The 25,579-nt window shown below is 39.9% G+C and overlaps 2 protein-coding genes across 3 annotated transcripts in view; both read left to right on the forward strand.

Moving 5' to 3' along the window:
• map4k5 (mitogen-activated protein kinase kinase kinase kinase 5) overlaps nucleotides 1–5,447 on the forward strand; it is a 62,041-nt gene extending 56,594 nt beyond the window's left edge. For both annotated transcript variants that reach the window (XM_079573416.1, XM_079573417.1), the window contains 2 exons: nucleotides 1,781–1,836; nucleotides 4,694–5,447. In XM_079573416.1, the coding sequence (XP_079429542.1) occupies nucleotides 1,781–1,836; nucleotides 4,694–4,781 (144 nt within the window). In that variant the 3' untranslated portion in view covers nucleotides 4,782–5,447. The remainder of the gene's footprint in view (nucleotides 1–1,780; nucleotides 1,837–4,693) is intronic.
• Nucleotides 5,448–9,344: 3,897 nt separating this feature from the next.
• Nucleotides 9,345–24,617, forward strand: cdkl1 (cyclin dependent kinase like 1 (CDC2 related kinase)). Its single transcript, XM_079573686.1, has 10 exons — nucleotides 9,345–9,472; nucleotides 11,761–12,020; nucleotides 17,396–17,517; nucleotides 19,276–19,348; nucleotides 19,755–19,845; nucleotides 21,041–21,241; nucleotides 22,379–22,461; nucleotides 22,535–22,591; nucleotides 22,686–22,844; nucleotides 24,167–24,617. Exons 2-10 carry the CDS (start codon nucleotides 11,853–11,855, stop codon nucleotides 24,269–24,271), a joined length of 1,059 nt encoding a protein of 352 aa, XP_079429812.1. The 5' UTR covers nucleotides 9,345–9,472; nucleotides 11,761–11,852; the 3' UTR covers nucleotides 24,272–24,617.
• Nucleotides 24,618–25,579: the final 962 nt, after the last annotated feature.

Raw genomic sequence — 25,579 nt, forward strand, 5'->3', positions numbered from 1 at the left:
TTGTTTGAGATCGACCTCAGAGGAGTTCACGGAGCGGAGGGACAGTGAGAGCAGGTGTGAAGGGCTGGGCGAGGCTCATCCGTCAGATTCGACAGCGCCGCGTTTTACCTCTGGTGTTGGCAACGCGTCGGGACAATAAGTAGCGCACAGAGGGGGTGGTTTTGTTTTGAGCCGAGGCTTTTTGACGGATGGTGTAGAAACAGTCGCACAGACAGAGCCCCTGGAGACCAACCACAAATATAGGTCAAGAGTTAAGGCCTTGAATGTCATTGAAAAACATTTAACTTTGGAAATCAAAAACGTTGAGCAATGTCTGTCTATGTCTATGTCTATGTCTGTCTAACACATTCATTTGCAGGTTTTACTTTTGACCTAGCCTGGCCTTAGCCATACGTAAACTCCGGTCAATTATCATTTCCCTACATGTACGTCTGGGTCTGATCTCAGTGGCCGCGTTACATCGGTTGAATTTCAACCTACCATTCAGCGAGCGGGGGAGGCGGGGCTTGTAGGCGACGTCAAGCATTTGTGCCGCATTTGCTGGTTGTAGTTTGGCAATGGAGGTGGATACAAATGTAGTGGAAGCTCTTCAATCCGTCCTGGCTCGGCTCCCAAATATCCAGAAATTAAAACGGAATCCTTGGAATGTACAAGGAATTCCCCCAAGAGTTATGACAGAGTTATGACAGAGTTATGACAGAGTTATGACAGAGTTATGACGGAGTTATGACGGAGTTATGACGGAGTTATGACAGAGTTATGACAGAGTTATGACAGAGTTATGACGGAGTTATGACGGAGTTATGACAGAGTTATGACAGAGTTATGACAGAGTTATGACGGAGTTATGACGGAGTTATGACAGAGTTATGACAGAGTTATGACGGAGTTATGACGGAGTTATGACGGAGTTATGACGGAGTTATGACGGAGTTATGACGGAGTTATGACGGAGTTATGACGGAGTTATGACGGAGTTATGACGGAGCTATGACGGAGCTATGACGGAGCTATGACGCAGCTATGACGCAGCTATGACGCAGCTATGACGCAGCTATGACGCAGCTATGATGGAGTTATGATCGCTGCTTCACTCCCTCGGGAGCATTGCATACGTCACGTCCAAACGCTAGCAAAAATCAGGTCCAATCGTTTCAAAGGAGTTCACCCCTTCCACCTGATAACGGAGCTCAATTGTGAAGATCCAGACCCTTGTACGAAACAAAATGAGTACTAGGGTCTGGTAAAATCAGGCTACTTTTAACTTTATCCGAGTGCATTTTCTCCAGTTCGGCCGGCCTTGCGCTTCTTCCCCAATAGGCCAGTGTCTCATTTGAAAGCTAAGACCAACAAAACTGATGTAAATAGATAGTTTTCCTTGCGTTGTTGCTGTGTTGTCGTTACTGCTGATTTTTTTTTGTTGCTTTTTTGTGTGCATTTCTGTCACATTTTTGCCCCTTTTTCCATTGCTTTTTTTTGGTCATTTTTGTTATTGTTTTTTTGTCATTTTTTTGTTGCTTTTTTGTCACTTTATTAAAAAGAAATTACGCTTTTATCATCGATTTCATCTCTGAAGAAGCTTTTAGATTATTCCTCCATTAACATGAATTGATGCAAATCTTTAGAAGTTATAGCCACTGCAATTATGGCCTTAATAATATTGTGTTCAGGCTTTAAAATTGAATATTAAACAGCAGTACATTTGACTTGTTTCTTCATGAAACACTTTTGAGCACATGGACTGAGTATAATTTATTTTTTTGTATTTCTGTGTGGACAGGTGACTCAGGAGATTTCTGATCCCAGCAGAGTGTTCCGCCTCCTCGGCTCCGACAGGTCTGTACCACAACCACCTGAACATTACTAAACCAAACACACACCTATTCATTTATAATTATCAGTTTAGTCAATTTATTACACAATCGAATGTTATTCACCATCACAGAGACATTACAACAATAAACAAGCTGCACTCTTCAAGACAAAGGACTTGTGGCTACAGTATTACTATTATCTGTGTGAAGCATCCTCTGCAGGAGTTGATATAAACTATACAAGTGCCTCAGCCTGCTCTCTCCTCCTCCACCTCTCTCCCTCTCCGTCTTGTTAATTCATGTTGAACTCTGCTGTGTGAAGGAAAGGTTAATTCGGATCTAAAAATGGAAAGTTATTCTTGAAGCTGTCTGGATTTTAATGGAGCACTAAAAAGCAATACATTGTATTCGATATTATTGCGATATTTCACTAAACCATTTCTAAACGATATTCCACAAATAACAAGTAATTATTTTTTCAGCAAATTGTGTCAAAAGAAGACTTTAAAAAAAGCCTAAATCACGACCAAAACAAGCTTTGAGTTGAACAAAGTAAATGTTCAACTAAAACTATACTTTTACACATTTATAAGGTCAATGCATTGTTTGTTTTTGGTTGAGTTTGCAAAAAAAGTGTCAATCACAGCTGAAGACTTTGAGCTTTGGAGCTGCTCAGATCACATTGCACCAGTCCCTTATGGCTCCTCCTGCAGGTGGTGGGTCCACAGAAGGACGGCCTCATGGTTCTAACTGGGCCTGTTGGTCTCTCATAAGGGGCTTCTGAACCGCTGTCTGACCCGTCACCTAGGACCAGTTTGCCCTGGGAGACCTTAGAGGCACAAAGCCCCCGACAACAGAGCTCCAGGATCATTGAGGCGCTCAAACCCCTCCACCACGTTAAGGTGGCGGTTCCAGGAGGGGTCACATAATATCGCGATACAATATTTTTTTGCGATATATTGTGCAGCTTTAATTAAAATGGCCTTGAAAAGCACTGACTTGACACCCTGAAAATCCATGCCATTTTTTCTCATGTTTTGAAGCGGGCCATTACTTGAACACATTTGTAGACGTTGTCCGTCTTGTCCGTCTTGTCCAGCTGCCCGTTTCCCTCGCTCCGCTAATGAGCGGCACTGGAGAAAGTGGTGCCCAGTTTGGTTCATGTTTAATTCAGCCTCTGGGCAGTGCCAGCCGGGTGTGAGTGACTCACTGTAATTTCATCTCAAGGATCGGACAGTAGAGACGCGGCTCCTTCAAAAACACACGGCCAAACGAAAGGAAAAGCTCCGCTGCGTTTGAGCTGTTCACGTCACACGGGGCAGACATGACAACGGGCAGGTTTTTCTACAGAGGAGGGACCAATTACTCATGTCAAAGTCACAAAGGCTTCACATTCTTGTATACATGCTCTTTTATAAGGTCTGGGACTTCTGATGGGTGAAGGACTTTGGGTGTGACAATATATGGATTTTGTGATGTATCACGATATTTTGCAGCACGATACTGATACTTTTTATGCCGATATCGATACTCTTGATGCATAATGAAGGTGCTCCACGGCTTTTATAGCCAATACAGGTCAATAATGATCCAGTATGCAGTCAACTAAATTACTTTTAATGATAGTGTTAATATAATTATAAATGAGACTAAAGGCTTATTGGTTAACTCCTTTAGAAAACAAACAGGAATGTGTCTTCTTCCTGCATATTTAAATGAAGTTAACTCCCACTGACACCAACGAACTCATCAGCAAAAACAAACTCCACACTTCTAGCGTCACAGTAAAACATCCCCATGTCACCCCTTCACCTGGACAAGCAACACACAAACATCTGCAAAGGAGACTTAACGGAGTGAAACGCTAACAAAAGAAATACGATTAAACAGCGCATTTATTAGTAAAAAAGTCGATCAAACTTACAATTCAAAAGCTAATCCACCACCGCTGCAGCCTCAAAACAAATCCACATGGTCCAAATAGACATAGATAGTTTTCGTCTTAAACTCTTCATCCCCGTGTGCATCCTGGTCCTCTGAGGCTCCTCACGTGTTTTCGTTTTCCCCTTTAGACGAGTTAGCGCAACTTTGTAGATGATTTTACACGCAAAATCACCAGGTCCTCTCCTCTTTGTGCCGCATGTGCCATCCTGTGCTTCCTGTTTGTTTGAGTGTTTCCCTGGGATTGACCTGATAGGCGCTGCAGGATTGCGCCGTCCATTTCTTTACAAACTTGGCCAAAAACAAGATTCAATTTTTTTTTATCTGTCAAACCATGTGAATTGTTTGAAATTATGTTTCTCTCATCCATGATTGTGGAGCGGGGGGAGGGGGAAGAGGGGTGGGAGGGAGGTTAGGGTCAGTTTTAGTAACATTTACTAACTTTGTTTAATTAGAATGTAACATATCGTTTTGAAATGTGTGTAATATTACCGTTATTGCAATATTGCACAGCCATATTGCAAGTTACTTCAGAAACGTACCTGGCTTGTTCGTTGTGTCATTCACTCAAGGAGATGGTAATAATGCCACAAAATAATAGTCAATCAAAATTAGCTTAGAGCTTTTTTTTACCGCCACGATTACACTTCATAGCTTCATATTGCCTTTAACAGGTCAACACTGTGATATGTGATGGCAGAGGCTGACCAACAGGGGGAGTGTGTGGGAATAGTAGAGTCAGTGTGTTTGCCAGACTTCTCCAGATTGGCGCAGAAAGACAAAATCGCTGTTTGTCGCTATTAGCTGCTTATTCGCCATTACAATCACCAGCAGAGGGCGATAGACGGCTAATCCAAGCTTTCTCTGACTCTAAATTCAGCTCCTTGTTGTTATGACCTAACTTAAATTCCCTTTTTGCCTCCTCTTTTTCCTCGCAGGGTTGTCGTTTTGGAAAGCCGACCGACGGACAACCCCACGGCCCACAGTAACCTCTACATTCTGGCTGGACACGAAAACAGCTACTGACCATCTCCTTTTCCCTTCGTTACATCTGCATCATTTGAGAGACGACATATCAAACTTCAGAGACTTCGACGTACAATGTTTGGGAGTTACTGACCGATTTCGCAGAAGGTCAAGATTTTTTGTGAAGCCTTTTTTTATTGCGCCGAGATGTGGACGATTTTCTTCAAAAATGCGAGAGACGTTTGAGGACTTTTTGTTACTTTCTAATCTTAAGGTATTACTGCGAAAAGTGCCAATAAAAAGTAGCTCGGATTACTTTTTTTTTAACAATTAATCAAACAAACCCGATTGCCATGTTTAGAGATATTTATTACACTCGTTGAAATGGTAGGGTGCGTTTGATTCGAGTACGGGGACAGCGATTTCTCTCCCAATAGGATTTTAATAACTACCTTTTTCCGAGCAGCTTTGGGGTGTTCCTCCTTGTTGTAATATAGTAGCGGTTATTCCTGGTTTGAGAAGTTTCTGTACATTGTCTGTCTGTTCTTATCTCTTTTTATGGCTTTTATTTCCATTATTTGCACCATGTAAGCACTTTTGTACATTTTTTTATTTAAATCGAAACGACAAAATGAGGGACAATGTTAGGTATCTCTGATCATCTCCACATTATCCCTTTGCGAAGCCTGTAATGTGCTGTTTTTGTAATAAAAAATCGCAGATGTTAACGAGACCTTTTGCCTTGGTTGAGTAAATGTAAGTATTTTTTTTGTTTCTTTACTTTTAGCACCAACTGCTAAAAGTCCAGAGAGGGAAATAACTACACCTTCACCTACTACTACAACATCACACTTAACCCCTTAACTCCCACCTGAACGGATCCCATTTTCTCCAGTTTGGCTTTACCCTAATCAAAAAGGGGGGAAAGAAGCACCAAAACAGCCACAAAAAATGAGAAGAAAACAAGGATGTAAATACAACAAAAATGTGACAAAAACTCAACAAAGATGTGACAAAAAGTGACAAAAATTCAACAAAAAAGTGACAAAAATTCAACAAAAAAAGTGACAAAAACTCAACAAAGATGTGACAAAAACTCAACAAAGATGTGACAAAAAGTGACAAAAATTCAACAAAAAAGTGACAAAAACTCAACAAAGATGTGACAAAAAAGTGACAAAAATTCAACAAAAAAGTGACAAAAATTCAACAAAAAAAGTGACAAAAACTCAACAAAGATGTGACAAAAACTCAACAAAGATGTGACAAAAAGTGACAAAAATTCAACAAAAAAGTGACAAAAACTCAACAAAGATGTGACAAAAAAGTGACAAAAATTCAACAAAAAAAGTGACAAAAACTCAACAAAGATGTGACAAAAAAGTGAAAAAAATTCTACAAAAAAGTGACAAAAACTCAACAAATATGTGACAAAAACGTAAAAAATGTAACCAAAAAAAAAAACAACGTGAGGAAAAAGATCAGTTTTGTGGGTCTTAGCTTTCAAATGAGGTGTTACACAGGCCTGTAGCCAAAGAGGACAGAAGGCATTCGGTTTAGGCGGGTGGTAAGAGGTTAAACAAATGGTGAATTATGGAGTAAAGATACAGAGACAAGAAGGGTCCAACCATAGAAATCACAGAAATGGAGGAAACACTTTATTTTACTCTAACCTTGATGCATTGTACCTGACAAATGTAGTACAATGTGATGTGAAGTGCAACAACCTGTAATAACTTGTACCTACAGGTTACATACACAATGGAATAATGTGTATTAGAGCTTTTGTGGTACATAATGTAATAAGACCCTAACCTTAAGCCCTAACTCTAGGGTCTTCTGTATTTTTTCATTATGTACCTCCAAAGTGCTAATACACATTACCCCATTGTGTATGTACTACATACAAGGCCGGATTTATGAAGGGGTTTCCAGGGGCTGAGCCCAGGGGCCCAGCAGGTTGAAGGGCCCCTGGGCATATGGAGAAAAATGCGTGGTCAGTGTGGGCTGTAAACTAGTTCCCCGTCTCTTTGCACATTCCCTCACGTTAATCAGATGATTTTTTTTTTACCCAAGAATAAACCAGGTCTATTCACCATTAAATAAAAAAAGATCTCTGTGGGAGGACCCCCAGACTCTCCTTTTAAATGGGTCCCCCCACCAGTCTGGCAGTAGCAAAGGTTCTTCCACGAGGGCCACAGAGCTCAAACTGGGGTCATTATATTAAACTTTTTTTCCCCCACAAATTTGTCATTTTTTTTAAACTAGTGCTATGTTTAAGGAGTTGCTTCTGCATGTTTAAATAAAAATAAAAATGATTCATTTATCCTTCATTGCAGAGAGAGAGAAATCCGACAGACAGACCCACAGTATGTACAGATGTTGTTCTGGCGCTAAATAAATAAATATTGATTGATTATGGCGGTCCCTGAAAAACTTTTAGCCCCGGGACCTATTTTACTTAAATCCGGCCCTGACCACATCGGTACTAGTTATCACAGATTGTTACAAAGCAGATTGCAATGTAGTAAATTTCAGTTGGTACAATACATCAAGGTACTGTAAAATAACTGAGCCTGTTCCTGCTTTGTTACTTGTTGAATCCCAGGAAATTGACATACAATACAAATGAATGGGGAAGATGGGAACAATACTAACTTATCTCTAGGCTTTGAACTCACCTAAATGTGGTCGATCATTCATAAATTATTCATAGTTTGATGGCTCGTGCTAATGGCTATAGGAAAAATACATTGAGCCAAAATACATTAAGAAAAAGAGATTCTGGATCTCACTTGGCCTATCCTGGTTAAATGAAGATCCCCCCCACACACTATATCAATCGAATCGTGTTGATAGACTAATATTGGCACCCTCCACAATGGCGACATGTTGTTTTTTCACCGATTGGAACATTGTTTAGCCCTAGACTGAGAAATTTAGTGCAGTTGTTGTAGCACAAGTGAAAGAAAAAATGCATTTTGAGAAAAGGGAGACTCCGTACAATAATTGTAAATAAAACTATTCAAACCATAAGCATATTTACTATATATATATATATATATATATATATATATATATATATATATATATATATATAAAAAACATCCCAGTCTATCCATTACAGTGTACATTTACAAGTTTAGCCCAAAGATAATGATTTTCCTCGAGGTTCTGTGTATGTGTGGACTAAACATAAAAGTACACCATGGTAAACCGGAGTTATGTAAAAATGTCCTAAATGACCCAAATCTATAACACAGTGTGATGCATTATGCAAAGGCTTACGTGGTTATTAAGAAAACATACAGTAACACAAACCTAGAAAATGTGAAAGAAATGTAGCTATAAATATCACCTGTGAAAATATTAATCTTTTTCTTATGGTGTTGGAAAAATAACATTCGCGTTTCAGATTTCCTGTAACATGTATGTAATGTGTTTACTGGAGTTTAGTCGCAGGTGAACGAGCTACATAGTAAACAGTGTGACGTCATGCGCTGCTTTGAGACCAATTATTAAAGTCAGGAGTGAAAGAAGTGGAGCAGTGACACGGGTTTTCCCACGAGAGACGAGCTGCGAGACCTGAGATAACACCATTTTATATGGATTTGTGACTGTCAACATCAGTGCTTTAGTGTTGTACTATAGGGCACTTAAAGAAAGGAAAAGACACAGAGAATGGTTGAGACATTTTGAGGTAGTGTGGAAGTTTTAACATGCTTTGTACTGTCTTTGTTCACCCTTATCACCTGTGTGTTAAAGTAAATACGATTGTTGTCAAAAAAAAAAGGTCACATGCTCTGTTTCGTTGGTCCGTCTTAAACTGATGGGAGAGTGTGACCACTGTGCAAAGCCTTCTCCAGCACATCTCATGCTTCGTAGATATATTGTTAAAGCCTTACGTTTTGGCAGAGCCTGAACTGAGCACATTTTCTCCAGTTCGGCTTTACCCAAATCTAAAAGGTTCTTGAGTGAGCAACAAAAACGAGACATAAACAAGGATGAAAACGCAACAAAAACATAAGAAAAAAGTCACAGAAACGCAACAGAAAAGCAATAAAAAGTAAAAAAAAAACATTAAAAAAGGAACAAAAATGCAACTAAAATGTAACAAAAAAATTACATAAAAGTTAAAAAAAACTAAAACAAAAAAGTCAAAAAATTTGTAATAATGCAACAATAAAGTCACAAAAGTGCAAAACAAAAACCTGTAATAAAAAAGTGGGAGAAAAAAACAAAAAATATGGAAAAAGGCAACAAAAAAGTCACAAAAATGCTACAAAAACATGACAAAAAAGCAACGAAGAAGAGTCAGAAATACGACCAAAAAAAAAATCTTTTTTCAATTTTGCAGGTCTTAGCTTTCAAATCAGGCGTTACACTGGCCTGTGGGCTGTAAGCTGCAGTAAAGAAGCTTTTTAGATTTGGGTAATACCGTAGTGGGGAAAATGCGCTCGGTTAAGGTGGGCAATGCTGCTTTTTTGAATGTTGAAAACGTGTATATAAGAACCAAAAGGAAACGTGTAAAGTGCTCAAAATAAAACAGTACTTCCGGTGTCTCTTTTATTGTGAAGGGATGCGGCGGAAGTGAGCATCGCGTTTCGTTTAAATCGCCGCTGTTTCTGCCGCTCGCTTCAGTTTCGCTCCGCGCTCTTTGCTTCTTCATCTCTGCAGCATCAGCCTCCGACAAGCGCCTGTTCCCGAAGAAAACCGCGATCTGACTTCACTTCGAGACATTTGCACCAAGAGTAAGTTTCTTATTTTGATTAATAATGCTCCAAATTAGCTCAATTAATACACGACGCGTTTTTATTCTCGCACGAACGCGTCTTGTGCGGTACAAGTTGTTAAATGAGATCAACTTACGATTTAAAGCTCTATTTCAAACCAAAAGACACTGACTTTTTCTTTTTATTCGTCATTAATATATGAACTTTAGGCTAGGTTTGTATTTTAGTTGGTTTAACTCGTGTGTCGCTTCATCCCTTGGTATTTGCCGTTTGTTTTCAGCGCTGTGTAATATTCCCAGTTGGAAAAGCCGTTGACTTTGTTGTCAGAGAGCGCGAGCTCACCGTTGAAATCTGGATTTTTATCATTTTTAATTTTGTTTATTTGTTTTAATGCGTGTCTCTTGTATTTTCCATAACATAAAATTAAAAAGTTACAGAAAGCGGATTGTTCATTAGGTCTAGACTCTATATTGCTATCAATATAATATAGCTTGTTATGATTAGCAAATACTTGTATTGTATAAAATTGAAGGATGAAAACTTTTAGCTATACACAATCTTTTTAGATACATACAATCTGTATCTCAGCGTTTCCCATAATAAGCAAAATAAATTAGTACGAGAATGTATTCTGTTTGCATTTTAAGCATCATAAACATGTAAAATATACTATAGTGGTGAGAGAAAAAGATTGATTGTTCCCATGTCTTAGAAATGTATGAGGAAATCTACAGCTTTAAGGTTATAGGTGCAATTTTTAACATAGCTTTCCTCTTTGGACTTAAATTCACATTTTCTAATTTCCTAGTGGAAAAAAAATGTGTTGCTAATTCTTGTTAACCGCAAATTATAATACAGGTGCTCGTCATATAAGTCTAATATCATGAAAAAGTGCATATATAGTGCAATATATGATAGACTCTAGGGCTGAACGATATGGACAAAATTTTATATCTCTATTTATTCCAGATATTGCAATACGATATAACTATGGGTTAGGTGAAAATCAAGCATTTTTCATAATAATAAAAACATAATAGAAAAGGGTGCAGTTTCATTGATGAAAATTTCGATTTTAATGTTTCGAATGTTTATATCTCGATATACAGTAGATACGATAATGATAAATCTTTCAGCCCTAATAGACTCATTACATGCAAAGTAACATATGTAGCCATTATTCGTTATCATTTTGATTATTAAGGCTCAGCTTGTTAAAAACCCCAAAGTTAAAAAAACTCATAAAATTAGAATATTTTGAAAATGGACTGTGAGCCATAATCATTAAAATTATAACAAACAAAGGCTTGACATATGTCACTTTGCATGTCATGAGTCTATATCATGTATTAGTTTCACATTTTAAGTTGAATTACAGAAATAAATGAACTTTTTCATGATATTCTAATTATATGACGAGCACCTGTAATAGGCAAAACAGACAGAAGGAGCAGTAAGGCAGTGTTAGTTTTAGTACTTCAACATCATTGTGTGGACTTTATTTACGTTGTCTGCCAGTTTATGTCAAATAATAGTTGCTTTTACAGGGTTTCCGTGGGACATTATAAGTCAATAAATTGATTATGCTAAAATTAAGGCCTTCACCTCTTAACCTCCACCTGAACCGAGCACATTTTCTCCACTTTCCTAAATCTAAAAGCTTCTTGAACAAAGTGTCAAAACAGCGACGAAACAAGGATGAAAATACAATTTAAAAAGTAAAAAAAAATATCAACAAAAGAGCGACACAATAAACAAGTGACAAAAACACAATAAAAAAGCGTCAAAAAGCAAATAAAAAAGCAACAAAAACATGACAGAAAAATATAGAAAACATGAACCAAAAAAAAGAGACGAAAACACGACAGAAAGGCTTAAAAAATCAGACTAAAATGCGGCGACAGCCCAAAAAAGTCATTATCAGTTTTGTAGGTCTTAGCTTTCAACTGAGGCATTATACTATGGGCTGTGTAAACTGTGCTCGGTTAAGGTGGGGGTGAAGAAGTTATTCAAGAAGTTTTTCAAAAGCATTAAATCAGAATCAAACTTTAGCTCACAAGTTGCCCGTCCAATTTGTGGCATGAACAACACAGTATTTAAGCATTAAAAATCATTACATTTGACTAGTTGCGGCCCCCTGTAGAAGCAAATTGCCAATATAAGATAAAAAGGCCTCTATGTTTTCTTTATCTATCTAAACACACAAGACAAAGCACTTTCTTTCACATCCACTAAAGGGTCCGCAATTATGCTTGTTGTTTATGTCCTCCTGACCTACTTCCTCCTAATTGTTTTGCACTTTTCAGCTCCACGGGTGTTTGGGCTCACGCCGCCTTCGCCTCCGGAGATCTCTCCACCTGCCGTCTCGCTTTAGAAGAGCAGAAAACCCGGTGCCAGGATGGAGAAGTACGAGAAGATCGGAAAGATCGGCGAGGGCTCGTACGGCGTCGTGTTCAAGTGTCGGAACAAAGACACGGGACAAATCGTGGCCATCAAGAAGTTTGTGGAGTCGGAGGACGACCCCGTGATCAAGAAGATCGCTCTGAGGGAGATACGGATGCTCAAGGTAACAGGTTTATCATTGTGCTGTAGCCAGAGCCGTTTCTAGACACAAAGAGGCCCAAGGCAAAAGAGACATATGTGTGCAAAAACCATATCAAACTCAAGTGACTGTTTGAATGCTCTCAGCAGTAATTCATTTGTGCTTTTGCAATTGATAGTTACTTGGAAAATTTGTTTATCATTACAAGGCAGCCAAATACTGCCCCCCTCCAGTAGCTTGGGACCCATAAAATACAGGTTTCCCTTTGTGTTGTTTAGCCAGAGCTGTTTCTAGAGCTTATGCCCAAGGCAAAAGGGAAGGTAGGTTTCTATTTGAATCGCTATTTGAGTTTCATGCAAGCATAGATCTGAAAATGACTAGTACCAACCTCTGCTGTTCTGTTTGAGCACAGAACAGTTCTTTCAATGAGAAAATTAATAGTTCTAAAGCAGTGCTTCTCAAAATATTTGTTATTTAGTCATTTAGTTTACAAATGCCTCTAAGCAGAGATGGGTCGAGTAGAGCAGGGGTTCTCAAACTGTTCAGACTGTGACCCCCAAAATCACTCAACCAACAACTCAGGACCCCCTTGTGTTAAATGCAATAAGCATTTCTAATAATTCAAGGTGCAACACATTTGCTGCCACCTGTAGAAACCCTGTTTATTTAAAGGAACAGGCCACCGTTTCTCCATACTGTGATATGTTCTTACCTGAGCGTAGAGTTGATTCGTACCTGTCTGGTCTTTGTGCCCGTGGAAGAGCGTGGTGGCTTCTAACTTCACCCCCATTTGGAGCTGTAGGAATATGCTGGGAGAGGCCAAATGCTAACAACATCTTTGGTTGTTGTGCGTGACTGAGGGCACACACAAAGACCAGACAGGTACGCATCAACTCGTCTAAGCTCAGGCAAGAACATATCTCCGTATGGAAAAACGGTGGCCTGTTCCTTTAATCAGGTTAAATGACATTTACTGCCTTATTTTTGGCATAATTCAATGCATAAAGCTGTTTGCATGTCAGTAGCCACAGCTTCCGCTAAATGGACCCTTTGACCATCACCACCCGCTCACACAGACACATGGTTCTCCCTCAAAGCTCTCCCATCCAGGTAATAATCAGGGCTAAACTGCTTAAGCTCCAAAGGCATTTAAAGGTAATGTGACACAGGACAAGCAGAGAAAAGCTGACTTTGGGATTCAGTGATGTCTGATTCAGAGATGAGTCAGAGCGGAGGCAGCAGCTTTGTTGAAGGTCAGTGAGGTTATGAAGGGCTTTGTAGGTGATGAGGCGGCTTTTTTCTCCTTCCTGTCACTACCTACTTAATTGTAAGCAAAGCAGCCAATAAAGACGAAGTGTCGACAGCAACAACAATACACGCCCAATTATCTTTTCTTTTTTTTACTAACACGTAGTATCTTATTTCTATCGTGGCTGGCTGCGCGTTCTCAGTCCCAAGTCTCAGGTTCATCGTGACCCTACAAAAATGCTTCCTTCTCATCAGACAGTGAGAGTCCAACAGAGAGGAGCATTTCACGGACATAAAAGCAGCTCCTCAATCTGCTCACAGCGGAGTAAATCTGTGAAATTAACTAAGGCCTGCGGTAAATAAAAAACACTTGGTCTTCAACTGGATTAACTTGAGGTACCATGCTATGCGATCTAAACCCTAAGCCTAATTGAAAGCTCCTGCCTTGCTTATGAAATTCAGATGCTTTTTGACCCTTCGAACCATTAACCTTCCATAACTCAAACAAAAATCTGCATATTAACAACAACAATTGTAATTTTACCTGCCTCTATCTCCAGAATGTGGCATCTTTAGCTAATAACAGGTCTGTGATTCCAAAGAAAATGCTGGCTTGATCACTTAAGTGTTAAGTTTTTAACCTCTTAACCCCCGCTTTAACCAAGCATATTGTCTCCAGTTCGGATTTACCCAGATCTAAAAGCTGGAGACTGGAGAGCAACAATGTCTCATTTGAAAGCTAAGGCCTACACAGCTGTATGTAACTTTTTTGTCACGTTGCCCCTGGGTTTTTGTCACTCTTTTGTCACTTTTTTATTGTATTATTGCTGCTTTTCTGGCTCGTTTCTGTCGCTCTTTTGTTGCTTCCTTGTTGCTTTTTTTGTCATGTTTTTGTTGCGTTTTAATCCTTGTTTTTTTTTTTCCCGTTTTTTTTCCAGAAGCTTTTAGATTTGCGATTTCCTTGAGAAAATGTCCTTAGTTCAAATGGGGGTTAAGAGGCATTGCAAAACGTACATTGTCCCAGCCCTATTTTAGACAATGGCCGCTGGCTGCTCTGCTTCGTGATTACAACACTAGAGGCCACCGTTGCTGTAGTACCTCCACACAGCCACTGGTTTCCCCATTGGAAAGCATTGCACTTTAGACACGTTAAAAACAACTTTAAAGCCTAATTTTCTTAAACTTTCCTCCTCTCACCATGATTTCCTCCTTGAATGTAGTTATTTTGTCAAATGGGGAGAAGTGAGTAATGACGGTCTATTAATAATATGTCTCTGATTTTAGAATATCCACATTTGTCCTCATTCCTCTTTGTCTAACTTTGCAATTCTTAAGAAATAACAAATATGTCGAATTTTTAAAGGGACTAGATGCAAGTTGGTTATTTTCATGCTCACTACTGCCACCTCAGGTCTTGTGCATAACTGCAGGTTCTATATTAAGCTCGTTCATGGCAGCGATTCGGACCCGAATTAACAACTTTTTGAGAGACAGTGCAGGATTTTAGAGGCCGTTGTGGTGAACAGGTCTGGGCTCATTCTATACATTAGGACATTGCTGGAACATGTAGGGGGAAGAAAATACAGAATTTTCACATTTTTTAAACTCTCTCCCCTTTAAGCTCAAGGCGTTATAAATGTTGTGTCTAGGCAATAAAATGCAATTAAGAAACATTATATTTGACTTGCTGCTACCTGTATAAACCCAGATACTTTGACCTAGTTTGAAATTGTGCCATTGTGAAAAGTGCTGTACAAATAGATTCCTTCTCTGTCTTCCTAAAGCTCTTTGTCGGTCCTGTTGTCATGTTCTTATTAAAAGAAACAGCAGAATGGACAACAACAAATATCAACAAGCGGCTCATGTAAGATTCAAGAGAGTTTTTTTTCTCCATCCAAATCTGTGCTATTCTTACCCACGCTGCCGGGTCTCTTTTTGTCCGGAGTAATTTGTGATTCAGATGCGCAGATCACAGCCCGAGTGTTGTCAGGGATACTTCTGTTTACAGGCTGCTGTTTGTTTGAACTGGGACCAAAACAGAGCCACCACCAGACGCCACTAAACTAAACCCAGACCAACGGGGGCCGGTTTAGGGGCCACTTTACTGCAGACTAGTTTAAGTTTGGATAGAGTCGACGGAGGTTTAGTGCCACTCATTGGCAGAGACGGAGCAGCCAAAATATTTACTCTAATAGAAAAAGACTGCAAACTAATTAAAGCAGAAGTAAAAAGCAGTGACCCAAATAGCTGTTCGAGCGTTAAAGTAAGATTTATGCTTTAATTGTTCCGGGAAAAGTAAAAGGGATGAGAGTTGGATGACTAAGATGGAGTTGATCATTTAAATTCTCTCATTATTCGTGCAACTTGCAACAACATCTTCTAAAGTGCTCAAGTTTTGTTTCAGAATAAGTTGGAGTCCAATCAATAGCAAGCTCCTGGTGTAAAGTGTTGATAGGGCCATTACTGCCCTCTGTATCTGTCAACACACACAGTGGCTTTGTGTTTTATGGACCCTCACAGAGGCAAAAGAATCTAATTTTTACAGGAACTTAAGAGCTTTACTTGGTTTTGTTCTCCCGGAGTCTTTCAAACACCCCCTCCCTGGTCCTTCTACTGGGGTTCTACATCTTGGGCAAAGTCCGTAAATTGACTTCAGAAGTAGAGGTTCCTCCCCCAATATAACTATCTTTTTTTTAATGAATAGATAATCATAATAAGATACAATAAAACTAGCCTTTGCCAAATCCAAAGTGTGTCTGTAAGGAATGGGAAAGAAAAGCAAAAAATCAAAAATCAAAACTAAGAAGAAAATTCAGAAAAAGGCTTTGTGCACGTGCGCTAGAGAAACACAGAAATATATACATGCCAAAGGCGCCAAATAAGCTTGGGCCGAAGACTTCACAGGCTTTAGATGGGAAAGTTGAAAGAACCAGCATCTTTGCCAGAAGGAGAAGTATTTGGCCTAGATGCCAACGAATGATAAGCAATTGTGTTTACAGTAGGGTGATCAGTCTTTTGCTCTTAAAGGAACAGGCCACCGTTTTTCCATACTGTGATCTGTTCGTCTGGTCTTTGTGTGTGCCCGTGGAAGAGTGTGGTAGCCTACAACTTCACCCCCGTTTGGAGCTATAGGAATATGCTGGGAACCGGCCAAATGCTAACAACATCTTTGGTCGTTTTGCGTGACTGAGTACACACACAAAGACCAGACAGGTACGCATCAACTCGTCTAAGCTCAGGTAAGAACATATCTCAGTATAGAAAACAGTGGCCTGTTCCTTTAAAAACTGGAACACAATTCGGGAATTTGTTCCCAAACTGAACAGTAAAACCTTATGTCTTATGGTAATGACGTGATCCAATCAGAATTAAGATGTTAGTGTAGAGATTTTTAATTGGTTTAATCATTGTAATTGACATTCATATGGCCCAATGATCTTCAAGCAAAGATTGTTGCTTTGGGGTTCGTATTGGCCAAAGACGTGGACACCTGGGACAGTTCCTGTGCAAAACTGGGACAAATCCATGATTTTGGAGAAATTTATGGGGAAGCAGGACAAAGGCCTCAAAACTGGGACTGTCCCGGGTAAACTGGGACACCTGGTCACCCTAGCGTACAGGGCTAACATATAGAAAGTCTTCTGATGACTTTCAGTGTTTATGGAAGTGCTGCTGGACAGATATTGATCAGTTTCTGCCGTCTGTTTTGTTTGTTTGTTAACTTTATTGTCCCCGTAGGGAAATTTGTTCTCTGCATTTAACCCATCTTTCGATGCCGCCTGTTATCCCCTTATATGGTGCTGACTGTCCTGCGTTGCCATGGAGACTAGTTGTGATACGCCAGATTATAAAAGTTGCAGTAAAAAAGTACAGTCTCTTTCCATTTGTCCCAATACGGCAAGAAATCGTAGGGCCATCGAAAGGGTGCCAGGTGTTGGTGTGTCCTGAAACCACGGTAGTGAAGAAACACTGATCTAAACCGAGCCTAAGTCAGGTCTAAAGCCGTACGTCTTGTTCAAACACGCTCCTCCCTCGGCCCCTCGTTTACAGCTGTCCATTGTTGGGCCGTGGCCGTCCGCCCCTCGATGCTGCATGATTGATGCTGGTCACATATTGTTCACATTTCTCCTGCGCGTCCCGTGTCTCTGCAGCAACTGAAGCATCCGAACCTGGTGAATCTGATCGAAGTGTTCAGGAGGAAGAGGCGGCTCCACCTGGTGTTCGAGTACTGCGACTACACCGTGCTGAGCGAACTCGACCGGCATCCGAGAGGGTAGGTCTCAAAATTACCGAAATAATGCTGTAGTTTTTAGTCTTGTAACACAACTCTTTAAGGCTGGGTATTGACAATAATGGGGTTGGTGCAGTTGGTCAGGTCTACGTTCAGCAACACTATGAGCCCAAAGAATGATCAGTGATGAAAGACTTTCCCACATAAAAAGCTCATGAACACAAAACAACTGGGGCAATGACGTCACTTCCCCCCAGTCCGCATGAACGCAGCATTCTTCCCTGATCGATACAAACGGCATCTTTGTAATTGCCCATATTGTCATGTTCGAAGCAGCCAGAGGCGGAAAACAAAGAGGGGAAAAAGACAAAACCTTCTCCATTACTCTACCACTACTTTAACAATTGCGAAGTATGAATTAATCTTTTACTAAATAAAAATACAAAGACATAGAGCAAAGTGGTTCAACAGCCCATAAATACTTATTAACAGACCAGGAATCTAACGTTAGCTTCATGCTACATATGCTAACTTTAGCTACAAGGGCAGTTGTTTCGCTTCTACTGAACAATTTCCTGTGAAAAAACATCCGTATGGACCTGATATCGGCTTGACTTTATTTGTGTGTGACAAATATGTTCTCAGTCCGCTAGAAAATGGCTAAAAATTGTGGAAAAATTGTGATTCACATATTAATGAAAGAGATGGTCATCCAAAAGTCTAGACAGGGGCTTTGTACATTCATCCTTGTTACATAAGTGCATTACAGTTATTTTTCTCTGCTAAATCTTCCACTGTGTCTATCTATAAATCCCACTGTAGCTCTCCCCATACAAAGACCTGTGTACCTTTTATTACTGGGGCAGGAGGCTCGTTACCGGGGCATCTGAGCTAATCCCCCAAGAATGTTTACAGTGATGGGCTCTCCCAGAATGCAGCGCTTCTTTCTCCCGCTGCTGCTGCTGCCGGAATGGTGCAGGTTTTTTTTTTTTTCTTCCTTTTTTTTTTTTTTTTTTTTGGGGAGTGAAGGGACAGAGGGAGAGGAGGGTGGGGCTGTTATGGGATGTCCCAAGTCAGGATTTTGAGGACAAACAAATGGAGGTTATCACAATCGACAGAAGCGGAGTACAGTTTGATGTGAAATTTGCTACAAGACATGGATATACAGCTGCGTCAAATCTAATGCTTTTCATCTGAAGCGAAACCTAATAGAAAAGTCGCTCTCTGGTCTTGAACCTAGTTTATGTTTTACTTCTATAGAGAAAACCAAACATTTGTATACGTTCAGTCTGCATGGGGAGTAGAATAGACATAAAAGAAAGGAACCAAGGCACTTTCACTTACTAAGTCCTTTATTGTGCTATCGGGACATTCCCTCTTTTGTTTTTAAGTCATCATGATCCTCTTTTTTGTTCAACTTATTCTAAAGTTTGTCCCTGATCCTTAAAGAGCTTCAAAAAGTCATCTAGAAATAGGACAACATTGTTAGTAAAAGTAAATCTGGCATTGTCATCCTGGCCATCAGGGAAGAAGAAATCCATTGATGGAATAATCTGGTCATTCAAGATGTTCAGGTCGTCGGCTGATCTCATTCTTTTGGCTCATTGTTTTGCTGAACCTGGACATGACCAACTGCAGCAACCCCTGATCAGAACAGTTAGTTAGATGCAGGTGGACACTAGTTAATTGTCTGTATTAAATCATTTTTGTTAAATTAAAAGCTTGTTCATGTGCTTTTTTTATCAATCACTTAGCTGTAATAGCCTTATTTAAAATGTACAATCTTTGATATTTGTGCAGAGTCCCGGAGCAAATGGCTAAGAGCATCACGTGGCAGACGCTTCAGGCCGTCAACTTCTGCCACAAACAAAACGTGAGTCGCTTTTCACGGCTTTTCTCTCTTAATATAACTTACAATACCTCGTGTGCCTAGAAAATACCCCCAGGACATAAACGAAAGCCTCCTCTGTCCGTCGTTCCCACCAAACTCCCTCTTTACAATCGTTTTTTAACAAGAATTCTTTCCCCTCGGCCGAGCAGCGGTTAATGTATCACCGGGACACAACAAACTCAGGTCCATTCAGCCGAGAGCGCAGGAGTTTGGAGACTTTTTACAGTCGCTCACAAAAAAAGTGGCCACATATTTGGTCAGGACACATCTTCAGCTGAACGTGATGAAACCGCTTTTGTGATTGCTTTGGCCCAGTGCTGTTTTACTTTGTCGTTTTTGAATAACTAACTCTTAAATGCATCTGCTTTTCTCTCTCTTTTTGTTTTAGTGCATCCACCGAGACGTGAAGCCGGAGAACATCCTCATCACCAAACACCAGGTCATCAAACTCTGCGACTTCGGGTTCGCCAGGATCCTCAGTGAGTGAAGTTAAACCTCCCAGAGCCTTTTTGTGCAAATGTCACAACGTTTGGGACCACTAGATGGAGCTGTGAAGGCCGTATTTCACAGATGAAGCACCTACAGCTGTGAGCAAGTGAAAATACACTGCTCGGCCAAAAGATTTTACAAATAACGTACATTTATTTTTTCTTCTATCATTAAAACAACTGGACTTCTATAAAGAGACGCCAATGTTTTACTCCCCATCTGTAGAGTGGAAATTACTATGAATCTATGTGTATATGCTCATTACCTTGATTTGTTTCAATTCACAATAAAATATTAGTCAATGACAATATTATGTAATGCAAGTGAGTTTTCATTAGGTATTTATCCATTTGTTCTGTAGTTTAGCCCTCAAAAAAAACTATACATTTGAGACATGCATTAGTTTAACTAACTGTTCAGATATCAGTCCTCTCTCGAATCGTTTGTCTCCAAGCATTTAAAGGAACAGGCCACAGTTTTTCCATACTGAGATATGTTCTTACCTGAGCTTAGACGAGTTGATGCAGTACCAGTCTTTTCTTTGTGCCCGTGGAGGAGCTTGGTCGCTTCTAACTTCACCACGTTTAGAGCTATAGGAATATACTGGGAGAGGCCAAAGGCTAACAACATCTTTGGTCGTTTTGCATGACTAATGGCTAATCTCAGGTAAAAACATATCTCAGTATGGAAAAACAGTGGCCTGTTCCATTAAGGTTTTTCGGTAAAAGCAGTCTGAAATCCTAATAAAGATGACTTTGGGTTTTGAATCATCTTCAATACAGCCAGTGATATTCCTAGGGCTGTCATGATAATTACTATATCAACTTATCGTTCAATAAATGATAGACAAACAATACATTGGGCTCAATGTTTATTTACATTTTTTACTCAAATTTTCAGATATAATACTTTATTTTTTACCTTAAGTAGGTTGTTTTTCATTGTGTTTTGTTGCTTTTGGAACAAAGATGTACTGTCATTTTAAAGCTTTAGAGTTAGTTTCTATGGCGTTAAAAGGTCTTCAATAATGTCGTTTATAGCAATATTTTCATGGCTCAATATATCGAACTTCACATTACGTTATTGTGACGGGTCTAGACATTCCTAAAGGTGCAGCAATTTTGGAATGAAATCAAAATCTTTTCAATTTGACCAGAAAATGACACATTTCCGTGTGTTTTGCAGCCGGCCCGTGCGACTACTACACAGACTACGTGGCGACGCGGTGGTACCGGGCGCCCGAGCTGCTGGTGGGGGACACTCAGTACGGCCCCCCGGTGGACGTGTGGGCCGTGGGCTGCGTGTTCGCGGAGCTGCTGTCGGGGCTGCCCCTGTGGCCCGGGAAATCAGACATGGACCAGCTCTACCTCATCAGGAGAACGCTGGGTAAGAGAACATGAGTGACTTTTACCCTGTACAGTATAGAGACAGTTCTTTGATCCATGGAACCCGCTCATTAACGTCTTAACCCCCACTTTAACGGAGCGCATCTTCTCCAGTTCTACCCAAATCTAAAAAACTCCTTACAGCCTAGAGGCCAGTGTAACGCCTCATTTGAAAGCTAAGACCTACAAAAAGATCTCAAATGTTTCGTCACTTAGCTGCTTTTTTGTCACGTTTTTCTCAGCTTTTTTCAACCTTTTTTTTTTTCACTATTATTTATTTTATAAATAGATGGTAAATCTTGATCTTGTAAATACACCGGATAAATAACCTAAGGAACAGGCCACTGTTTTTCCATACTGATATACAGTATGTTCTTACCTGAGCTTAGACGAGTTAATACGTACCTGTCTGGTCTTTGTGCCCGCGGAAGAGCGTGGCATATGGAAAAGTATGTAAAAACAGTGGCCTGTTCCTTTAAATAGCAGGGCGAATCCAGGGAATAGAAAAAAGACATAAACCAAAAATAAGAAAACAGTCTCAACGTTGTAAAAGACAGAAAAAATGTATAAATGAATAAATAAATAAGGAACCACACATTATCAAAACAATCAACCACTGACCTTTTTCCTCCTTCCTTCATTCTCCCTTTTCCTTCTTTTCTTCCCATTCTGCTATTTTTTCTTCATATTACTCATATACAGCATACAGGTTTCTAAAATAAGTTAATTTCATGAAAACTTAAATAAATTGTAGCACCCTGACTATAATATCAACCATATCCGCTTGAATATAATACCCTTTGTCTACTTTAAAAAAAAATGTTCTCCCCTTTCCACCATGTGCAACTACAACCAATAACTAATTTCTAATAATATCAGTAAAACAAACAAAACTCCTATAGAACATACTAAATACATGCATAATTAAATAGTAAACAAAAACGACCACACAAAAAAATAGATACAAATTCAACTTTTTGAGGTGTGATTAGATTTCCATTCCATTTGTTTCTTTTTTGTTGCTTTTTCTAACTTTTTTCTAATGTTTTGTTACATTTTATACGTTTTTTTATGCTTTTGTTGCATCACTCATCATTCGTCGCTATTTTGACGTATCGCATGTCATATTTTTTTTCAGGAGATCTTATTCCTCGGCATCAGCAGGTTTTCAGTAATAACCAGTTCTTCAGTGGAGTCTCCATCCCAGAGCCGCAGGAGATGGTGAGACGACTGTTCAGAGCTGTGTCAAAGTGTGGACAGAAGAGCAACAGTTTAAAGTTTTCTATCTCTGCAGGAGCCGCTTGAACAGAAATATCCAAACCTCTCACCTCAAGCTCTCAGTTTAATGAAGGTAAACTCATTATTTTTGTATTTTTGTTATAATACAGCCATAATAGGTAGACAAATCTGGTCCCAGACTAGACTAACCCCGGTGTGTCCCTCAGGGCTGTCTGCGGATGGACCCCTCGGAGCGTCTGTCCTGTGAGCAGCTCCTCCTTCACCCGTACTTCGACTCGCTCCGAGAAAAAACCCAGACCACGTCCAGAAACCAGGACCGCACCAACAAGAGGAGCAGGCCGGCCCGGAAACACCTCCCTCCAGGGGTAAGGCACCAGGGCTGATCTAATGCACTCACGGTTTAAAAGGGTTAGGAGGTTTCATGTGTAACAGGAATCCTAGCTTGAAACCAAACATACACCCTTGGTTTCCCAGATGACCTTCCTTTTACAAATATGGCCGTGGATTTGCCAGTAGCACGTGTCCTCATGTAGTTTCGCTGGGGATAATTTCTCTCATGGTCATAGAAAAAACACCATGAGCTATTTTTTATCCATCATTGATAAATCTCTCCTATATGCATTTTTTTTAGGTGTTTAATGAGATATATACTCAGAGGCGTAGCTTGCCATAAGTTAGGTTTAAAAAAATCACTGAAACTAAAGAAATGATGAGGATTGGGCAATTATTAAATATTCCTCTTCATTGTCTGCTGTAAATGTCATACTGAGTGAGACATACAGTAATTTTTTATTTTTTTTTGGACTATACTGTCTTCAATACAAAACATGCAGCTCATGAGCAGCTCGACACAGAAAATGCTCTTCCTGCAGTGGGTTATCAAAGAATGGATTTGGATGAGGAACTAACCTAAGGAAGTCTTAAAGGACTAGGCCACTGTTTTTACATACGCTCTTACCTTAGCTTAGACGAGTTCATTTGTAACTGTCTGGTTTTCACGCGTGCCCTCAGCATTTAGCCTCTAATCCTCTCCACTATAGCTCCAAACGAGGTGAAGATAGAAGCTACCAAGCACAAGGGGAACTATATTGTAAAGCGTAATAATACCAGGAGTAGTTCAACATCCGCAGTGTAAAGTGAAGATATTACTGAACGGATGTCGAACTACTCCTGTACAATATAGTTCCCCTTTTTATCCACTTAGAAAATCCACATTGTTTAATTTTGTGTAACTATACTTTATCGTGTAACACTTCACGTAACCATATTTAAATAGGGAAAACATGGAAGTGCTTGGTAGCTTCTATCTTCACCTCGTTAGCTATAGAGGAGAGGAGGAGAGGCTAAATGCTAACGCTGTTTACGTGACTGAGGGCACCCGTGAAGACCAGACAGGTACAAATGAACTCGTCTAAGGTAAGAACATATCTCAGAATGTAAAAACCGTGGCCTATTTCTTTAAGTATTGCTGACTTTAGTCAAATCTCCATGGAGACGTACTCGGTAAAGTTACCACCACTGGTTGTTTGATGGATTAAGCGATTATCTTCTAGCACGATGATCAAATAATGTAGCGATCGATTTATTGCCGCATCTTTTATCACGATTGTTGCGCCGGCATTTCACCTCATAATGAAAACATCGGGCCCAATGGACTTTCCAACCATTATCGTTTTCTCTCTTCCAGTATTTACCTCAGTTGACGGGCAGCAGCATCTTCCCCGCTCTGGACAATAAGAAATACTACAGCAACCTTCGCAAATTCAACTACCACCACCTCCCCAACATCTGAAACGGCCCCGACGCAGCTCATCCGTTTTCGTTTCACGTTTCCACATCGTCTATGCACTATTTTTTGCCGCAGTGGCCTCGTCGTCCGTTGCCTATATTTAGTTTTTTTTTGTAGCCGACAAAGAGAAATCTCTGCTTTTTTTCAGACAGAAGGCACTGCACTCACTGCCTCACCGAGTTTTGCCAAATGTATTTTTATAGAAATGTTTTGTAGCGACGTCAAGTACAGGGCGCGAGGAGGCTAATAAAGAGATATTTATTGACGAAAGGGTTGGATTCCTTGATCGCTTTGGTTCTCAAACTTTTGTACAGGACAAAAAAACTAGGGCGAAATTAACAAATTTAATTTAAAAGAAACAACAGGGAATTATTGTTGTACGATGTCAGACGGAACCAGGTTTAAACACTGTCTAGACAAGGAATCAGCTAAATGATGTGTATAGTCTGGACTGATTTAAGCTCAATGTAGGATTAAACAGGAATATCTATTATAGAGGTCAACCTATATATCGGCCAGTCGATATATATCCCGCCAATATTTGGGGATTTTACAATATTGACTTTCGGCCGATCTAGTGCCGGAAAAAGGGACCGAAAGTGATAGAGACTTCCTGTTTTTTGGAAAGAATGAAGTCAGGGCTTTAAAATGAGTTCCTCCCCAAACTACCTAGGCCTCAGGGGACCTTGGACCATCAATTGGTTAGCTACAAGTTTATTAAATACAAGATTCACTAAACCTCAGCATTATGGAAATGCTGCAGCTCATTTTGAAGCACAGAACCCGGACAATTCAATCGCCGAGTTAGTTTTAACCAACTGACGCCTGAATTTATTTTCAATTATATAAAAAATGTTATCAGTGCTTTTGCTTTCAAGCTGATGCTAAATTAAGTGGAGTCTTGCAGGAAGTAGTAAGTCGTGAATTAGCGACACGCGGCGTTAAAGTGATTGTCTGTAAGTTTGCAAAGTGAGGCGAGATAGAGCGAAATTTCACACTATTAAATTCCTCCCCACTTTAACCAGAAAGTCCTTCTTAGTTTGCAAAATAAGGAGAGCAGGAACAGACTTCAGGCTCCTCCCCCTCCCTCCTAATTGGACCTGACAGGCTGGTTCACAGGAAGAGCTCGTCTCATTGGTCAACGCAGGAGGATACTAGACTCTGATTAGTTTCCGAGATCCGGGAAGAAGGGACTTTACACAAAATAATTTAAAAATAATTACTTGCTTTACATTAAAATGCAGGACCATGTAGTCGATTTTGGACATTTTATAAAATTTGTAAAACATTTAGACTTCCAGACTATCACTT

The sequence above is a fragment of the Gobius niger genome (genome assembly GCF_951799975.1).
Source record: "Gobius niger genome assembly, chromosome: 16".
Lineage (NCBI taxonomy): Eukaryota > Metazoa > Chordata > Actinopteri > Gobiiformes > Gobiidae > Gobius > Gobius niger.

Excerpts from the sequence above, each read along its gene's own strand:
- cdkl1 (XM_079573686.1), top strand. The coding sequence starts at position 11,853 with ATGGAGAAGTACGAGAAGATCGGAAAGATCGGCGAGGGCTCGTACGGC. Across the intron at positions 12,021-17,395 it reads GGGAGATACGGATGCTCAAG|CAACTGAAGCATCCGAACCT; the intron begins GTAACAGGTTTA and ends GTGTCTCTGCAG. Across the intron at positions 19,349-19,754 it reads ACTTCTGCCACAAACAAAAC|TGCATCCACCGAGACGTGAA; the intron begins GTGAGTCGCTTT and ends TTTTTGTTTTAG.